This window comes from Cordyceps fumosorosea (assembly GCF_001636725.1).
Source record: "Cordyceps fumosorosea ARSEF 2679 chromosome Unknown scaffold_20, whole genome shotgun sequence".
NCBI lineage: Eukaryota > Fungi > Ascomycota > Sordariomycetes > Hypocreales > Cordycipitaceae > Cordyceps > Cordyceps fumosorosea.
In genome coordinates, this window is record NW_017387320.1 from 132454 (window position 1) to 148686 (window position 16233).

The 16233-nt window shown below is 60.6% G+C and overlaps 7 protein-coding genes across 7 annotated transcripts; 4 read left to right on the plus strand and 3 right to left on the minus strand.

Annotated features, from left to right (window-relative positions):
• Positions 1-954: 954 nt before the first annotated feature.
• ISF_07120 (Galactosyl transferase) lies at positions 955-2171 on the plus strand (the record flags this gene model as incomplete). The annotated part of the gene is made up of 2 exons (XM_018850724.1): positions 955-1384; positions 1441-2171. The coding sequence occupies 2 exons, from the start codon at positions 955-957 to the stop codon at positions 2169-2171; spliced, it is 1161 nt and encodes a 386-aa protein (XP_018702001.1).
• Positions 2172-2725: 554 nt separating this feature from the next.
• ISF_07121 (Ricin B lectin) lies at positions 2726-3912 on the minus strand (the record flags this gene model as incomplete). Its single annotated transcript, XM_018850725.1, has 2 exons — positions 2726-2893; positions 2941-3912. The coding sequence occupies 2 exons, from the start codon at positions 3910-3912 to the stop codon at positions 2726-2728; spliced, it is 1140 nt and encodes a 379-aa protein (XP_018702002.1).
• Positions 3913-4301: 389 nt separating this feature from the next.
• On the minus strand, positions 4302-6064 carry ISF_07122 (Ricin B lectin; the record flags this gene model as incomplete). The annotated part of the gene is made up of 2 exons (XM_018850726.1): positions 4302-4504; positions 4579-6064. The coding sequence occupies 2 exons, from the start codon at positions 6062-6064 to the stop codon at positions 4302-4304; spliced, it is 1689 nt and encodes a 562-aa protein (XP_018702003.1).
• A 2113-nt stretch (positions 6065-8177) lies between these two features.
• ISF_07123 (GLEYA adhesin domain protein) lies at positions 8178-8801 on the plus strand (the record flags this gene model as incomplete). The annotated part of the gene is made up of 1 exon (XM_018850727.1): positions 8178-8801. The coding sequence occupies one exon, from the start codon at positions 8178-8180 to the stop codon at positions 8799-8801; it is 624 nt and encodes a 207-aa protein (XP_018702004.1).
• A 905-nt stretch (positions 8802-9706) lies between these two features.
• On the plus strand, positions 9707-10927 carry ISF_07124 (hypothetical protein; the record flags this gene model as incomplete). Its single annotated transcript, XM_018850728.1, has 1 exon — positions 9707-10927. The coding sequence occupies one exon, from the start codon at positions 9707-9709 to the stop codon at positions 10925-10927; it is 1221 nt and encodes a 406-aa protein (XP_018702005.1).
• Positions 10928-11507: 580 nt separating this feature from the next.
• ISF_07125 (repressible alkaline phosphatase precursor) lies at positions 11508-13285 on the plus strand (the record flags this gene model as incomplete). Its single annotated transcript, XM_018850729.1, has 2 exons — positions 11508-11510; positions 11588-13285. 2 exons carry the CDS (start codon positions 11508-11510, stop codon positions 13283-13285), a joined length of 1701 nt encoding a protein of 566 aa, XP_018702006.1.
• A 371-nt stretch (positions 13286-13656) lies between these two features.
• ISF_07126 (dual specificity phosphatase catalytic domain protein) lies at positions 13657-15588 on the minus strand (the record flags this gene model as incomplete). Its single annotated transcript, XM_018850730.1, has 1 exon — positions 13657-15588. The coding sequence occupies one exon, from the start codon at positions 15586-15588 to the stop codon at positions 13657-13659; it is 1932 nt and encodes a 643-aa protein (XP_018702007.1).
• Between the last annotated feature and the right edge of the window lie 645 nt (positions 15589-16233).

Here is a 16233-nt window from a genome sequence, read left to right on the forward strand (position 1 = left end):
CCGACATGCTTCTGACCAAGCCATCACCAACAAGCATGGTATTTTAATTTCAGCCTTGCCCCTGCGAGAATGGCATCTTTTCTCGCAGGCGCGTCTTTTCCAGGAACAGGGAATTTCCCCAAAGGCCAAAATAGCCGAGAAAGCCTGTATGTAGCCCGCACCGTTTAAAGTCGTGATCCGGCTCTAGCCCGATCCGGCGGCCACCAACACAACGGGAAGGGGACCAGAAGATACGAAGCTTGCTGTAGAAGTGAGGATCTAGCAAGCTTGTTTGTTTTTAGGCATCTTAGCTTTTGCCTTGATGAACCCGTCCAGCTTCGGCCGAATCGGTCAGTCTGGGTTGAGGCTGCCACTCTCCCTTCATCAACTCCCTTCATCACCCATCATGTTTCCGGGATGGCCAGTCCGTCTACAAACTTACAATGATTCAGTGCAAAGCCACCGAGCCATCCGTTTTCAGGCTGTCATGACTTATCATGTCACATCTCCCGCTACAGGGATGAATCACAGACAAGGACCCCGAGCGAGCCGCCTGAAATACCACCTGAAATACCGCCTGATGCTTGCAGCCCACACTTGTCAAGGGCGGCCCGTTGTGAAGCTGAGAGGAGAGGAATGGCCTAACCTTGCCCGGTGAAAGTCTCCTAGCGCTAGTCTGTTTGAGCTGTGGAAAACGAGGCTACGGGAAACTCTGAATCAGCCTAGATGAACGGCATCCCCCATAAACTAGCGAAATCGGTAGGAATGTCGCCCCGGGTCAGCCGTCTTCAGGTCTTGACTCTTGTACCAAATAACTCACCCACGTAGGGCGCCTCTCACGCGTCAAAGTAGAATGGATACCTTTTCAATCTTGATTCCTCTTAGTCTGTCGACCCTGTAAACTAGAGTCTACTCTTCAACCTTCCGTCTGATCCCCGCGATGCCCTCACTCCACTAACACATCATCCCGTCATCATGAGCAGCCTCATCTTCGTCTACCAGCGGGTAAGGCGGTCAATCTACATACCGCTCGCCGTCTTCGTCTTCTTCTGCGTCCTCCTCGCGTCGACATACCTCGACCCGGGTGCCGCCGTGCGGAGACTCGCCAGCGGCCACCGCTCGGGGCCGGCGACAGAGGCGAATCATCTCCTCGGCGACCTCATCGAGGCCCTGTACAGGCCGTACGTGCACCCGATCACGGCGGAGAACTTCACCGACGAGACGGGCGAGGTCTTCCGCACGACCGGCGAGCCGTTCTACAAGAAGAGCCTCGGCCGGCGCGTGCTGATCCTCGACGCGGACACGCGGCCCTTCACCAACGACGGCGAGCTCCTCAGCGAGTCCGGCGTCAAGTGGCCGCACCCCGACGCCATGTCCTCCGGCATGCTCAGCCACTACCTCTACTGTGCGTCCCCCCGTTCCCGTCAGAAAAACGTGCTTTACCTCTCTAACATGCCGCAGCCCGCATCCACGGCTACGACTACCAGCTGCTCCGCGTCGCGCCCGTCGCCGACTGGTCGCACACCTGGAGCAAGGTCCCCGCCATCAAGCACGCCCTCCTCTCCCACGACCTCGTCGTCTTCCTCGATCAGGACGCCGTCTTCCGGTACCCCGCCCTCCCGCTCGAGTGGCTCCTCAACCACTGGCAGCACGACGCCGCCACCTGCCTGCTCCTCGCCGCCGACCCGGACAAGCCCTTCAACACGGACCCGGACGGCGCGCGCTACCTCAACACGGGCTTCGTCGTCGCCCAGAACAGCACCCGCACCCACGACCTCCTCGACGCCTGGCTGCGCTGCCCGACGGGGGAGGAGTTTGAGGGGTGTCGGCGCTTCGCGTATGAATGGCCGCACGAGCAGGCGGCGCTGGTCAGCTTCGTGGGAAGGTACCAGTTTGCGAGGGAGGGGGATGTGAGGGCGGTGCCGTGCGCGGAGGCGAACGGGTCGCCGTGGACGAAGGAGGAGCACGGGTGCAGGGGCGCGCTGGTGAGGCACCTGTGGATGGAGGGCAAAGGCAGGCAGGTGGAGGAGCTGGCGGACGGGGTGCTGAGGTATGTGATGCCGGCGCTGTCCGGGGACTTTCGGGTGAGGCACGCGGAGGCGTTGGCAGAGGAGATGGCCAGGGCTGGGGTGCGAGACCGCAGGAGGGAGAGCTTTACGGGTGACAGGGCCGTGGCGCCGATTGCTAAATGAGAGAGCTTGCATTAGTAGGGGGGCTGAAGATGAGCATTAATTAGCATTTTTAAACTTGCAAATAAGTAGTTGAATCACGAAAAGGTTCCCCAACATGTTGTCTAGCGTATAAGTGGCATGACGAGGACCGGCCAGACAACGATGATGTCAAACCACAGCGACCAAATTACCTCCTCCACCAACAAGATTCAGCGAGACGAGCAAAATATTGGTCATCTTGCGAAAGTCTAGACAGAGCGTGTTCAAGGATATTGTGTACCGTTTCATGCTCTCCTCAAGAGTCACCTTCACGGAAGCAGTCATGAAGCAACGTATCTCTTTTCACTACTTACCACATTATCAGATTGTAAAATACTTTTGTCTATTCCAAAATTCATTCCATTGGCACAGGCCGTTAGATCTAAAAGTCAATACAAAATCGTCCCCAGTCACCTAGCGGCCATACATCGTGATATAGAGATTACATACCCCATTTACTTGCCTTTTTGTCCTCCAAGATCCATGCAAAATGTTGTACAAGATTCGACGCCTTCCCGACAAACACATTAAGCGCCTCACAGCTTGGTCCACCGCGCCGTCAGGTGCTCCTTTTCGTTCCTCACCACGCGCAGGGCGAAACCCCCCCGGACGTCCGCCACCTCGAGCGCCAGCCGCGCTGGCAGGACCATCGGCCGCAGGAAGCGCACCTCGAGCGCGCTCGGCGTCTCCCTGCCCTCGTCATCCTCCGACGGCGCCAACAGCAGCGCCGCCTTGTCCGCCGTCGCCGCACCGCCCGGGCCAGCGCGTGGTTGCCGTGCGCGATCTTGCCCGGGAAGCCGAACGCGCGCGCCAGCAGGCTCGACATGTGAATCGGATTGTAGTCTCTGCACACCGCCGCCCACTTCTTCGGCGCGCGCATGCCGAGCTCCACAATCTCCCCGTCCGCCGACGTCCACGCCGGCTCCTCCTCCTTCTCGTCAGCGGTGGCGCTCACGTAGAGCGGCTTGGTGTCGCGCGGCAGGTGGGCGAGGACGGCGCCGACCTGCCGGAAGATGACGGTCGGGGAGGTGTCGCCCCGGCGCAGGGCGGCGACCTCGAAGAGCACCTCAAACTCGACGCCGCGCTTGACGCGGCGGCCGGGGTTGCCGGGCCCGCCGAGGGAGGCGGAGACGGTGACGCCGCGCGTGGCGTCGAGCACGCGCGTCGGGTGCCGGCAGGCCTCCGGATCGAGGAACGTGAAGGTGTTGCGGGTGTTGACCGCGCCGAACGGGTGCACGGGGAGGTTGCGGTTGGCGAGGAGGATGGCCATGAGGGGGTTGATCAGGCCAGGGATGAGGAGTGAGCGGTTGTTCTCCGGGGGGGTGGGCGCGGTCGTTGATGACGGTTCGGCTCGGGCGGCGGTCGTCGTCCCCTTCTTAGCGCGCGGGGCCGTCGCGGCGTCGAAGCGGAGGAGGTCATCGTCGTCGATGGCGAGGGTGCTGGTGACGGACAGCGCGGGGAGGTCGAAGCCGCGGCCGTCGGAGGAGGGTGCGAGCGGCGGGGCGAGGCCGAGGAGGCGCTGCAGCAGCTTGTCGAGGATGAGGAGGATGATGACGAGGATGTCGCGGCCGTCGAGTCGCGAGACGGGCTTCGGCAGCACGGCGTGGCGCGCGCCGGTAGCTCGGAAGAGGCCAAGCCGGGGCACAAGGATGAGGAGGGCGGTGAGGAGCGGGACGCCGATTGCGGCGAAGGCAAAGGCGCCCGCGGCCATGGGCGTGGCCATTATGGCGAGCGTGTCCGATGCCAGTGTGTGGTGCGTGCAGTGGTACGTGGGGATTTCAAGGCGTTAGAAAAAGGATGTCAGGGGACAGGTTTCAATCTTGAGACAAACGGTGTGCTAAAGTAGCGAAGAACGGTTGCAGATCTCGTTGAGGTTGAGCTGTTCAAGAACCGGTGGATCGGCCCCACTCTCCCGAGTTCCGTTTGCCGCGGATATGTTGGGGAAGTTTGCCTCGTTGCATAGTATGAATATTTGGACAGGAAATATATTTGTATGTTCAAAGTCTCATATACAGCTCTATCGGATACCATGTAAAAATCGGGCTATATATCATACCGAGAACGAAAACGTCACCTACTCGAGGAGGGGGCCACAACGATGCAGAACCCCCACTACAAGAGCTTGTCGGCGGTGGACTGGAGAACTTCGACAAGCCCAACGACTTGATCCTTTTGGTTGTCGCAGCTGGTCGACTCCAGCCTGTCCTTGCCCGCCACCAGGCAAAACTTGCCGCCGTCCGAGGCGGGCTGCAGGACAATCGTGCTGTTGTTGCTACCGTCAAACGGGAACAGCTGAGACGTGGCTGTTTGGCCCTCTTTTTTTCCGAGTCAGCATCCATCACAAATCAAAATCTACAAAAAGAGAAAAAGACGAAAAAGAGAATCATACCTCCATCTGCACGACCACCGCACGAAAACATCGTCACCGTGTCGCCCTGCTGCCGCCGGCTGTCGAAGCTCAAGCACCCATTCGTCAGAACGCTCACCAGCAGCGCCTTGCCCGCCTCCTTGCCGTCGTCGTGCCTGCCGCGCGTCACCACGTCGAACTTTTGCCCCAGGTCCTCGGTGCAGTTGGCCAGCCCGACCGGGATCAGGTTCTGGCGGAAGTCGCCCGCGGTCGGGTCGACCGCCAGGCAGCGGCCGTCGGCGACGCGCAGGTTGACGCTCTCGAGGGCGCGCTCGGCGGTCGCGTCGAACTGATTGGCGGCAGCGGCGGCGGTAGCGTTGAGGGTACCCCCGGCGCGCGAGACGGGCACCGCGGCGGTCGGGTTGGCCGTGTGCTGGCCGTTGGGGTAGCGGGTGACTGTGGCGTTCGGGCTGCCGGTCGGGAGGGCGCTACCACCCTGGTTGCAGCCGATGGTCTTGCTGGCGGTGTCGGTGCTGTTGCTGCTAAGATTTTTGTCGATTTGGGGAGCTTTTTTGCTCCCGGTGGACGTTCCGGTGGCAAAGACTCCGGTGGGAAGCGCTCCGGTGGGAAGCGCTCCAGTGAGGGACAATTTGGTAGGGTTGAGAGAGCCGCTGGCGACGCCCGGACCCATGATAGGCAGCATGGTGACGGTGACTGTGTTGACGACAGTGACGATTCTTTGACTGCACGTTTCATTACCCGGAGCGGAAGATGGCAAAGTGGCCGGTACGGTGACATTCACAGGCTTGTTGGAGGGCTTCGGGGTGCTCGACGGTTCGACGGCAGTGGCGTTCAAGGTAGTCCCCTTAACAGCCGCCGTCGCGCTGGGCACGAGCTGCGTGCTCTCCGTGGCGTTTCCATCCTTGCCGGCATCCCCGCCAAACGTGAACTGCTGCGCCTCGTCGCCCTCGTCGCACTCGGCGATGACCACCCTATCGCCAGCCGCCACCAGGCACCTCCCCGGCCCGTTCTGCGGCGTCAGCACGACCGTCACCTGGCCGCCGACGAACGCGAACAGCTGCGAATTCGCCACGCTCCCGCCGCCGTCCGCGCGCCCGCCGCACGAGAACAGATGCACCTGCCCGTCCGCCGGCCGGCGCGGGTCGAAGCTCAGGCACGCCTGCGTCAGGGTACTGACGACCAGCGCAGCGCCCTGCCGGTCGTTGTGCTTGCCGCTGGTGATGACGTCGAAGCCCCGGCCACCGGCGGCGCCCGCGCAGTCGGCAATTTGCAGCGGGGTCAGGTTGGCGCGGAAGTCTCCGGAGAGGGCGTCGACGAAGAGGCAGCGGCCGTCGGCGGCCTTGATCTGCACGTTGGCGAGGGCGCGCTTGGCGGCGTCGTCGCGCTGCTGGGCTTGCTGGAAGGCGGCGTCGTCGAGCTTGGCGACGCCGCGCGGGGCGAGCACGGGGTTGCCGGCGGCGAGGGCCGCGGCGAGCAAGGGGGTGTAGAGAGCGGACGCGTGAACCATAATTGTGGTTGTGTGTAAGTGTTGGTAGAAGGAGTGTGGCGGTCACTGGTCAAGCAAGGTAAGAAGAAGGAGTGGAAAGTCTGCGCAGCAGAAGGACCTGATCAAAGGTCAAGGAATGGAAGCTTTTCAAAAGCGAAAAGGGAAAGAAAAAGAAGGTATGAAAGGAGCGAACAACAAGCATGCAATTCACCTCATGACATGGGACGGCTGGAGGACATGAAGGGGCAGAGAGCAGCTGGACAGGCGGCTACTTATATCCAGAGAAGCAAGGTAAATTACGGAGTCGGTCAACGAGGGCTCTTCCCTCCTTGATTACAACTATTGGGCACGAGGGACTCGGCCTACGACGCGAGGTGTGCATCGCGAAGCGCCGGCGTACCGAAGTTGTTGTAGTGGTGACAGGGGGCACCTAGGGTCCCATTCGCAGAATCCGGCGGAAATGAAAGGGAATCGACAAGCTCTCACCCGGCAAGCTAACCCGTTCCTTGTGAAAGGTGGTGCGGGGATTGTTCGGGCAAGCGAAGAGCATTGCTTCGTAGGTTTGTCAGGCAAGGACTACAGTAGCAGTGCGTGGTGTTGGGAGAGGCGACCAAGAGGGCTTGCAGGAGGAAGCCCGACCTGGAGACGCAACGCGGCAGGTTTCACCGCGGCCAAAACATGAGACGGGATGGCGGGCTTTTTAGCTGAGAACTACGGGGTAATTAATTAGTGTGTTGTGATGGTTGGTTGGTGATGCGCGGTGGTGAGGCTTCAAAGGTGCATGTGGCTGAATCGCCAATGCTGTGATGAGAGGACCAGAGGATGAGATGGCCTGTCGTGACGGTGGAGACATTGATACCTCTCTACAGAAGAAATAAAGAGAAATTCAAAGTAAGTTGGAATTTTTAAAAAAAAAAAAAAAACATCATAGAGAATTTATTCTTCAGCAACCTTACCCCTCCACCGCAGAGTCGTATTGACGGGGATGAGCTCGAGGCTTAGCACATACCAACCAACGTATCGTCAATTCTCGCCATTATTAACAAACCAAAGAGGGTTCCTGTCCCTTCGCGTCCTTTACTTCTCCGGGTTGGCCTCTCATGGTGGCTGGCCCTTGCAGTAGTGGCTGGTTTCGACTTGGCATAATCCGAAACGACGGGTTCGGCTCGACTTGGGACAGAGGTAGTTTCAGATGAAGGGAAGCGAGCAGTAAGTCGGTGTGATGATCCAAACAGAGGGAAATGAATCAAAGCAACCAGTTCATATCAACCATGATTATTTCTTCAATTATTATTCTCACCTTTATATTTCCTTCCTTTTTTCCCCCTTCTTCGTAGAACATAGGTGCCCACAACCACATCGTTCTCATCGCCTTGGCGAGCAAGGAAAAAATTCTTCGCCTTTTCAAAGTAAATATTTCCAAAAATTTCACACATTCAATTTCATGTGATCAATCTTCATCCCAACCCGGTACCACATACCCGCGGTCGCCGCCCCTAGCATGGCCGGCATTCCGGCATCACGGTCCGGCGCTCGCTAGTTCATCCGCTAGCAAACACCAACACCCGCCTCGGCTCCAGCCGGTCCATACCGGTCAAGATCTAGACAAGAGTCTCGACGCCAAACACTCAATCCATTGTGCCCTGGAGCTTTAAATTATAAAGTACAACATGCCGCTTCAAAGTAGTAGCAACATAGCAGTAGTAAAAGCCATTTTCATACTTTCCCAGGTCACGGTGCAGCTTCTACCTCTCTTCCTGGAGTCGGCGTCCTTGGCCGCGGCCAACCAACAATTAGCGACGTTTCCTATGACCAACTATCTTCCGTTTGATCAGCACCCGTGTTATAAGTACATGATGCTGGGAGGCGATGGGCATGCTCCTTCTGGGGCCTGACAGCCCCGAGCTTGCTGCATCGGTGTCAAGGAGATCAGCCCCGAAACGGATCACGGCGATAACAATGTCGGTCCCGATGAGCATCCCAAGACTCCCGGCTCTAATTTTCCCAGCGGTGAGCATTTGACAAGTGGCGGTCGTTTTCCCAGCGGCAGCCGTTTTCCAAGCGGTGATCATCTGACCATCTGCGACGACAGCACCAAGGGCGTCTGGATCCCCGGAGCCGAAGCTCAAAGTGCATGCCCACCTCCGTTGTGACCAAAGTGTCGTCCGACGGCTCCGTCACTCTCACTCTCATTAAGATTATCACCAACAATCGCACATTTACCGAGGAGGTCACCGCCACCACCGTCGAGACCCTTCCCGAGACGTCGCGCGAGACCGAGGTCATCACTACCACCGTGCCAAGGTTCGTCACCTTCACCACCACGTCCAGCGGTACGCCTGTCGTTGAGACCAGCACGTCTAAGCTTCTCACCACCGAGACCATCACCACCGACGTCCCCATCCTCACCACCGAGACGGAGCTCATCACCGACGACAACGTCGACGGCAGCGGCTTCAACCCGCTCTTCCGTAACGCCGCTGCCGGCTTCCTGTTCGCCTGCCAGGCCGGCCGCTACCGCTTCAACTCGCCGTACGCTAACGACATCACGCTATTGTGGTTCAGCGACGCCGCGCACAGCGGGTACGAGCGCGCCGACACGGACACTGTGCGGGTGTACTACGGGGATAATGAGGAAAGGGACGTATACAGGGACTTGGAGGCGGGCACGTACTACCTGATCAGGGTGCTCTGGGAGAATGCGGGGGGCGCGTTGGACCTCTCGATGAGGATCTACGGGCCGGATGGCGGGATGTGAGTGGCGCGGACCATGCGGGTGAGCACTACCTGACGACGGAGGCGTGCGACGGCTCGTGGGCGCCGTTTCCGCCATGGGCAGGGCATCATCGTCAACCGAGCTTCTACCTACGCAGTGGGTGTCCAAAGCAGCTTTATTATCAATCTCAGCGGCCGGAAAATGCACACCTAACGTTCTCATTCTCGTGCTCAAGTATGTGAAGTATGTCAAGTATGGAAATCGGGTGGCGTGACTACGGCAGCGCCACACATTGTCTTCGTCGGGAGGCGAGACACCGGAATCCGGGCGGCTCGAGTTGCCGCCGAATGGTACACTTGGAATGCAATCATGAATTACTTGATTAGTATGTAGTTGGAGACGTTGTAATTATTGGCATCCATCTGACCCCCACCGTAGATCCAATCAATGCCTTGCCAAAACCCCACGCTACCGATCGGAATCGGAATCTAGTAATTGTCTCCAGGCATCGGTTGGCTCGTCGCCGCCGGGGTTCCGCTGTCAGCACTCTCAGCAGCTATCCGTCTTACATGCACAGAAAAAAGGCAGAGTAACCTGGATCAAACCATGTTGGCGATGGCTTCACCTTACGAGCCCTTGCATCATCTTATGCAGCGTCCACGGCCTTTTTCTTTCTTTCTCGGCACTTGGTCTGGCTGCCCGTTTCGTTGAGAGGTCAATGCGCCCCCGACTGAATCAGGCCAGATCAATGAGGGGAGGAACCATTTTACACTTTACGCCAACCACTCGCCACGCAACTTCTACGCCCAAGGCCAGCCAGCCTTGCTCGCTCGTGCCCATGCCATCATCACTCATGTGCCTCTGCATCGATCCATCTCCAGTTCATCGACCCGACTGATCCCTCCATCCAGAACAACTCACAGCCCTGGTCTCCGCCACCCGCGACCATGGATACGGACGCTGAGGCGCCCGTCTTCCGATCCAACCTGATCCCCGGGCCACCCGCCACCACCACCAACGGCTACACATCACCTCCTCCCTCGCCGCGACTACATCCTCACGAGAAGCCTATTGTCCAGACTAGTGCGCTTCTTCTTTTACCAGCCGAAATCAGGATCCTCATCCTCGTCGCCGCCTTTGGCGACCGCACCATCCACGTCGACCTCGAGCCAGTCTTCCTCTCAGACACAGCCACCACCACCACCACTAGCACCACCAGCCGCTCACGGCCCAGCACGCCGCCGGACGGCCCGGAAGGAGGACCGCAGCGGCATTGGGATCTCGTCGACCTGTCCAGCCCCCAGATCCAGTGGAAGCCCAGCGGCCACCTGTGCCACCGGCGGTGCTTCGAGTCGCGCCACGCGCCGCCACCCATCTTCGTCATCGACCGCGACCGCTGCTTCACCGGCAGCGCCGCCCGCTGCGGTCTCCCCGCTTACGGTCTCGCCTCGTGCCGCGTCGGCGCCCTCGGGTGGCTCCTCACCTGCCGACAGGCCCACGCCGAGAGCCTCGCCGTGCTCTACCGGCGCAACACCTTTCGCCTCAACGAGTCCCTCGCGCTCGAGAACGTCCCCCGCATCCTCCCCCACCACCGCGACATCACCCGCCTGTCGCTCTCCCTGACCATGGGCCGGCCGCCGCCCCGCGCCGACCGCGTCGCCTACCCGCGGCCGCGCGACGCCGTCGAGCACCACCTCGTGCCGCTGCTCGCGCCGCTGCCGGAGGCGTTCCCCGCGCTCACGCACCTGCACGTCGTGCTCGCGGGGGAGCTGTGGCCCGAGGCGCAGATCGCGGCGTACTGCGCGCCGTCGGCGGCGCTTCACGCCCGCGTCGAGGCGGTCCTAGCGTGGGTGGAGCGGTGCGTGGTGCGGCGATGCGCGGTGCTGCGGAGGTGCGAGGTCGCGTTCGACAGCAGCGTCTACTTTCCCTGGCTGCAGGTCGAGAGGGGCCTGGAGATTGACTTTAAGGACTACGCGGACTTTGAGCAGTGCCCGTACGCCGTCTGGCGCCCGCTGGCGGCGGCCGAGGTTGGCGACGGCGGCGACGACGGGACGATTAAGAGCGTGACGGACAGGAGCCGGTTGTCTGGGTACTGGGTGTGCTTGGATGCCTGGGACGCTATTCCCTGGTCCGTCATGACGGATTTATATGGGACAGGGCCGTGGTGAACTAACGCAGGCAGCCTGACTACGGATATGGGAAAGAAATTGTACACTGACAAGGGTTGATGTAAGATTTATTGATGGTGTTTTTTTTTTCTTTTTTGCTGTGCTTTTTATTCCCAGATATTTTTTTCCTTTCTTCTTTTTTTCTTCTCTTTTCTGTTCTTACCTGTACTTAGCATAGCATAGCAAGCAAGCCCATGGACGAAATACATCTGCCCCAACAAGTCATCCGCCTATCGAGGCCTCCGTCAAATGACTCGGCCTCGTGAGCTCATGGTCCACGGCTGAAATGCGACAAGTCTCGCATCGTCCCCTGCAGCGCCCAGCCTAATTAATTTTAAGCCGTTTTAATAGGCCAGCCTGGCTGAGACGCCGCTTGAAATGGCCCGTGGCGTCACGCACCTCCCGCATGACCCCACCACACTCTTCGTCACTCGTGCCTGGGCCGCTAACTAACAACCTATTTTTACTATGGGATATTAACCACCAAACTCCCACCATCAATCTATCTGGCCCCGGCTTCTTATCTTCCTCTCACTTCACTCGGAACGTCGGTCATCTTTCCAGCTACATCTGCGCAAAGATGGTACGTCCCTCTTAACCACCCCTTCCTCTGTATGCCACCACGATCCCAGCTAACCACTTCACCGCTATCCACTCCAGGCTTCCGAACAAACGCCCCTGCTCGATGAGAGCTCCGATGGCGGCGACCGCCAGCGCACCGCCAAACGCCAGCGCACCAACAAGATCCGCGACGTCGCCATCTTCAGCTGGGCGCTGGTCGCCACCGCCGCCTTCATCATCCTCGCCGTGTGGGTGCAGCACCGGGAGCAGACGCGGCCCGTGTCCTCGCCGCCCTCCGCACCCGCCACCAAGCGCAACCTCGTCTTCATGGTCTCCGACGGCATGGGCCCGGCCTCGCTCGCGCTGACCCGCGGCTACCGGCAGCACGTCGAGCACCTGCCGCGCGACGACGTGCTCACGCTAGATCGGCACTTCTGGGGCAGCAGCCGGACGCGGTCGTCGAGCTCGCTCGTCACCGACAGCGCCGCGGGAGCGACCGCCTTCTCGTGCGCGCAAAAGAGCTACAACGGCGCCATCTCCGTGCTGCCCGACGGCCGGCCGTGCGGATCGGTACTCGAGGCGGCCAAGCGCGCCGGCTACGCGACGGGGCTCGTCGCCACCACGTACGTCACCGACGCGACCCCGGCGTGCTTCGCCGCCCACGCTGCTCGCCGAGAGATGATGGACGCCATCGCCCTGCAGGAGGTCGGCGAGGGCCCGCTCGGCCGCTCCGTCGACCTCCTCCTCGGCGGCGGCCGCTGCTACTTCCTACCCAACTCGAGCTCCGGCGGCTGCCGGCACGACGACATCGACGTCACCCGCGTGGCCCGTGAGCGCCATGGCTGGAACTACGTCGACTCGCGCGCCGGCTTCGACGCCCTCGCCGGCGGCGACCGCGCCACCCTGCCGCTGCTCGGCCTCGTCGCCCACGGCAACGTCCCCTTCGAGCTCGACCGCCGCACCATGAACGACACCTACCCGAGCCTGGCCGAGATGACCACCACGGCGCTGCGCGCGCTCGAGCGCGCCACCGCCGACAGCGACAAGGGCTTCTTCGTCATGATCGAGGGCAGCCGGATCGACCACGCGGGCCACATCAACGACCCGGCCGCGCAGGTGCACGAGGTGCTCGCCTACGACGCCGCCTTCCGCGCCGTCCTCGACTTCATCCGCGACAGCGACACCGAGACCGTGCTCGTCGCCACCTCGGACCACGAGACCGGCGGCCTCGCCACCGCCCTGCAGGCGCCCGACGAGGACGAGGCCACGTACGACTGGTACCCCGCCGTGCTGGCCCGCGCCACCGCCTCCTGCGAGCGCCTCGCCAGCCTCCTCAAAGCGCGGCACACCAGCGAACACTCTGACCCGGCTGCGCTCCGGACGTACGTCAAGGACGAGCTCGTCGTCAAGGGCCTCGGAATCTCCGCCGGGGACGTCGCCGACGCCGAGGTGGACGCCCTCGCCGCGGCCGCCGACGATACCGAGCGCGCGCGCACGTTACTCACGCGCATCATCTCGCGCCGCGCGCGCATCGGCTGGAGCACCCACGGACACTCGGCCGTGGACGTCAACGTGTACTCGTCCGGCGGGCGCGGCACCGAGGCGCTGCACGGCAACGTGGAGAACACCGAGGTGGGCGACTTCCTCCGGCGGTACCTGGACGTGGACGTCGAGGCCGTCACCAGGGAGCTGCAGGCGAGCAGCGGTAGCAGAAGCCGCAGCGACGAGATCGCCGAGGTGATGGGGGCGAGGCGCGGCGGCGCGTGGGACGAGTACCACGGTCGCTTGAAGGACTGAGAGGAGGGAGTCGAAGAGACGGACGCGTGCATATACATGACATTTACTACAAGCTCGGGCGTTAGATTCTTTCTTTTTTTGTTTCCTTTTCTTATACAATATCATTTTTACAAGGTGGTGCTTAGATTTATCTTTACTGTCACTGGCCTAGAGCTAGACTAGAGTATCTCGCGAGCCCTTATCCAGACTACTTTGTATAGACTGGAACAACTCAATTATTATAGCATTGCAAGGCTAGCACAAGACGAGAACAATCGCATATCAACACCAAAGCATGAAGCAGAGAAAAAGCCGGCTCTATAATACCAAAGCCTAAAGCAGCAAGCGCCGCGCTGTGCATCATATCTCACGCGAATCCCCCCAGCGCAGCATTAATTACCAGTCTCCTTTGCGTCCAAGTCATATCGCACGTAGAGCTTGTCCAAAAAGTGCGAGTGACGAATCCCGTTCGGTTTTGCCTTTTTGAACGCGGCGATAGCGTCCTGCACAGGCACGCCGCAGCGCTCGACCAAGTAGCAGACGACCAGGAATCCCGTGCGGTTGTAGCCATAGTGGCAGTGGACGCCGACGACCACGCGCCGACGCCAGTCAGGCGCCCATCCCTCCGCGATTGCGCGGTCGGCCTGGCGCGCGCGAATGCTGTCGACGAGCCGGATGAAGGCGGCGACCTCGTCGGCGGCGGGCGGCACCTTGGAGACGGTTGGAAACTTGTGATAGTGCACGCCAGCGCGCTCAAGTCCGCGCGCATCGTACACGGGCTGATCGCGCGAGATGTCGACCACATCCTTGACGATTTCACCCCAGCGGGCGGTGAAGGCGGCGGGGCTGTGCACATCGTCGGCCTCGCGGAGCGTCTTGAGCGCGCGGAAGATGGGAACGACGCCGTCGTCCGAGTCGTCGGGGTCGCTGCTGGGCGGGCCGATGGGTGCCGAAACGGGCAGAACGGATTGCCACTTGGCGAGGTTCTTGACGTCCCACTTGCCTTCCTGGCTTAGATATTGCAGCTGCCAGGCGAGTGAGAGCCGGCCGGTGATGTGGGTGGCGAGGAAGTCGGCGATGAGGCCGGCGAGGATACGCGAGCCGCGCGGGGCGTATAGGAGCGTGTGGTTAGCTGGCGCGGGGATGATGATGGACTGCACCACCATGGCCGGGTGCTCAGGCTGCGCCGGGATCGCCGTGGGGGACTCCAGCGGGGTCGACAGGTAGTCATCGTTGGGCGATTCGTCAGAGTCGATCCCGGATCTGGCAGCTTCAAAGTCTTCCTCCGTAATGTTGACAATGGACCGCGAGAGGTCGTGGTCGTCTGGCTGCAGGCGTGCGCCCACCGGCTCGGCGGCCTTGCTGACGTGCTCGATCGGCGTGTCGGCGCCGTCCTGGGCGGCCTGCTTTGTCTTAATGGCGTTGACTATCTTGTCCACGTTCGCCGTCGGGGTGACCTTGTCAGCCTCGCCTCCAATCAGGTACAGCGGAATGTCAAGCTCGCCCCAGATGTCCGTCGTAGGGAGGCCGCCTTGCGGTTTGCCGTTCCGATACGGCGGGGCGGCGGCGCCAGCCATGCGTCGGAAGACGGGGGTTCGACTCTGCTGATTGAAACGGTACTGGAGCAACCGCAGCTCTGGCGACGCCTTGGCTCCCGCGAACCGCGCAATTGAGACGCTGTTCGGGCCACCTCTGCTGTCCCAGAGACGCCACAGGCTAAAGACCCAGCCAGGGACCCAAAGCAGCGCGCGCAACCCTCGCGAGGAGGACTCCCCCAGAGGGCCGGCGGAGGGGCAAATGGCTATGAGGCCGACAATGTGGCTCACAAGATCCGTGGTGTGCGTCGTCTTCTTGCTCGCCAGCAAGGCGGAGAGTCCAGTGCCAAGGCTGTGGCCGATCAGGACCACCTTTTGCCCGGCGTCCTTGTCGCGGTGATCTTCGATGATTGTTTCCAGGAGCTCGGCGAGAGCCTCCATCGTGTACGCGCCCCAGCGCGTCTGCGAGTAGGCAGATCGTCCTCCACCCGGATGGTCAATGGCCAGACACGGCGCCATGTCGACGAGGCTGCTCAACAGCGGGTGAAACTGCGCGACCGAGCCGCCCAGGCCGGGGATGCACACCAGCAAGGGCAGCGGCCCGGGGTCTTTGGGCAGCTGGGCCGCCTTGACGTGCTGTCGGAAGAAGACGCGGACGTCCTTGTACTCGCAGCGGCTGGTGGTGTATGTCTTGAAGGTAGAGTTCTCTTTGAGTAGCGTCGGGTCCGTTTCGTGGGCATCCACCGGGATGGCCGGCGGGCCAAAAAGCCATTTGTAAATATTGGACATGGTTTCTCTTACAAGCCAAAAATGTTCATCCAAGGCTGTTGGTGATGGCGTCTGATGTCGCGATAGCTGCAGTGGTGAGTCAAGAGCTAGTGTGGGGCTCTTGCTCAATCGCAAACCGTTGCGGCTTCAACGGTAAACAGTCTGCGCCGTTCCATGCGCTCTTGTAGTGGTAGGACCGGCGGCAGCTTCAGGCAGCCGGGGGCATCGAGAAAAAAGCCAGTGAAGCGGCGGCAGCGGTCGTGGGAGGTGTTGTCATACCTTAGCCTTTGGAGCGACAATGGCGAGGCTTGAAGAATTGTGTGTTGAAGGGAGGCGAATGAAAAAAAAATAGGCGGTTGCCGAGGCCAGCGGAAAGGCAAGGGTCTTTATTGTCCGGGACAACCCCTGGTCGACAACTTGATAAAATCGCTCAGTTTTGTGATGAGATATATTCGGATATTCGGGGGCGCAGCTGCCAGTACGGTTAGTCTGTTGATGCTGGATGCGGCTGCTTCTTTCTCAGCCCGTGGAGTCGCACCCGTGGTAAGTAAAATGGTGATGGAGCGAAACAGAACGCTTTCGTCCTGGTCCTGGTGGAGCTATCGATTTCTTTTTCCAGGCGCGCAGACCACAGCGCGCCACACAGGTACCCTGGAGCACGGCAAA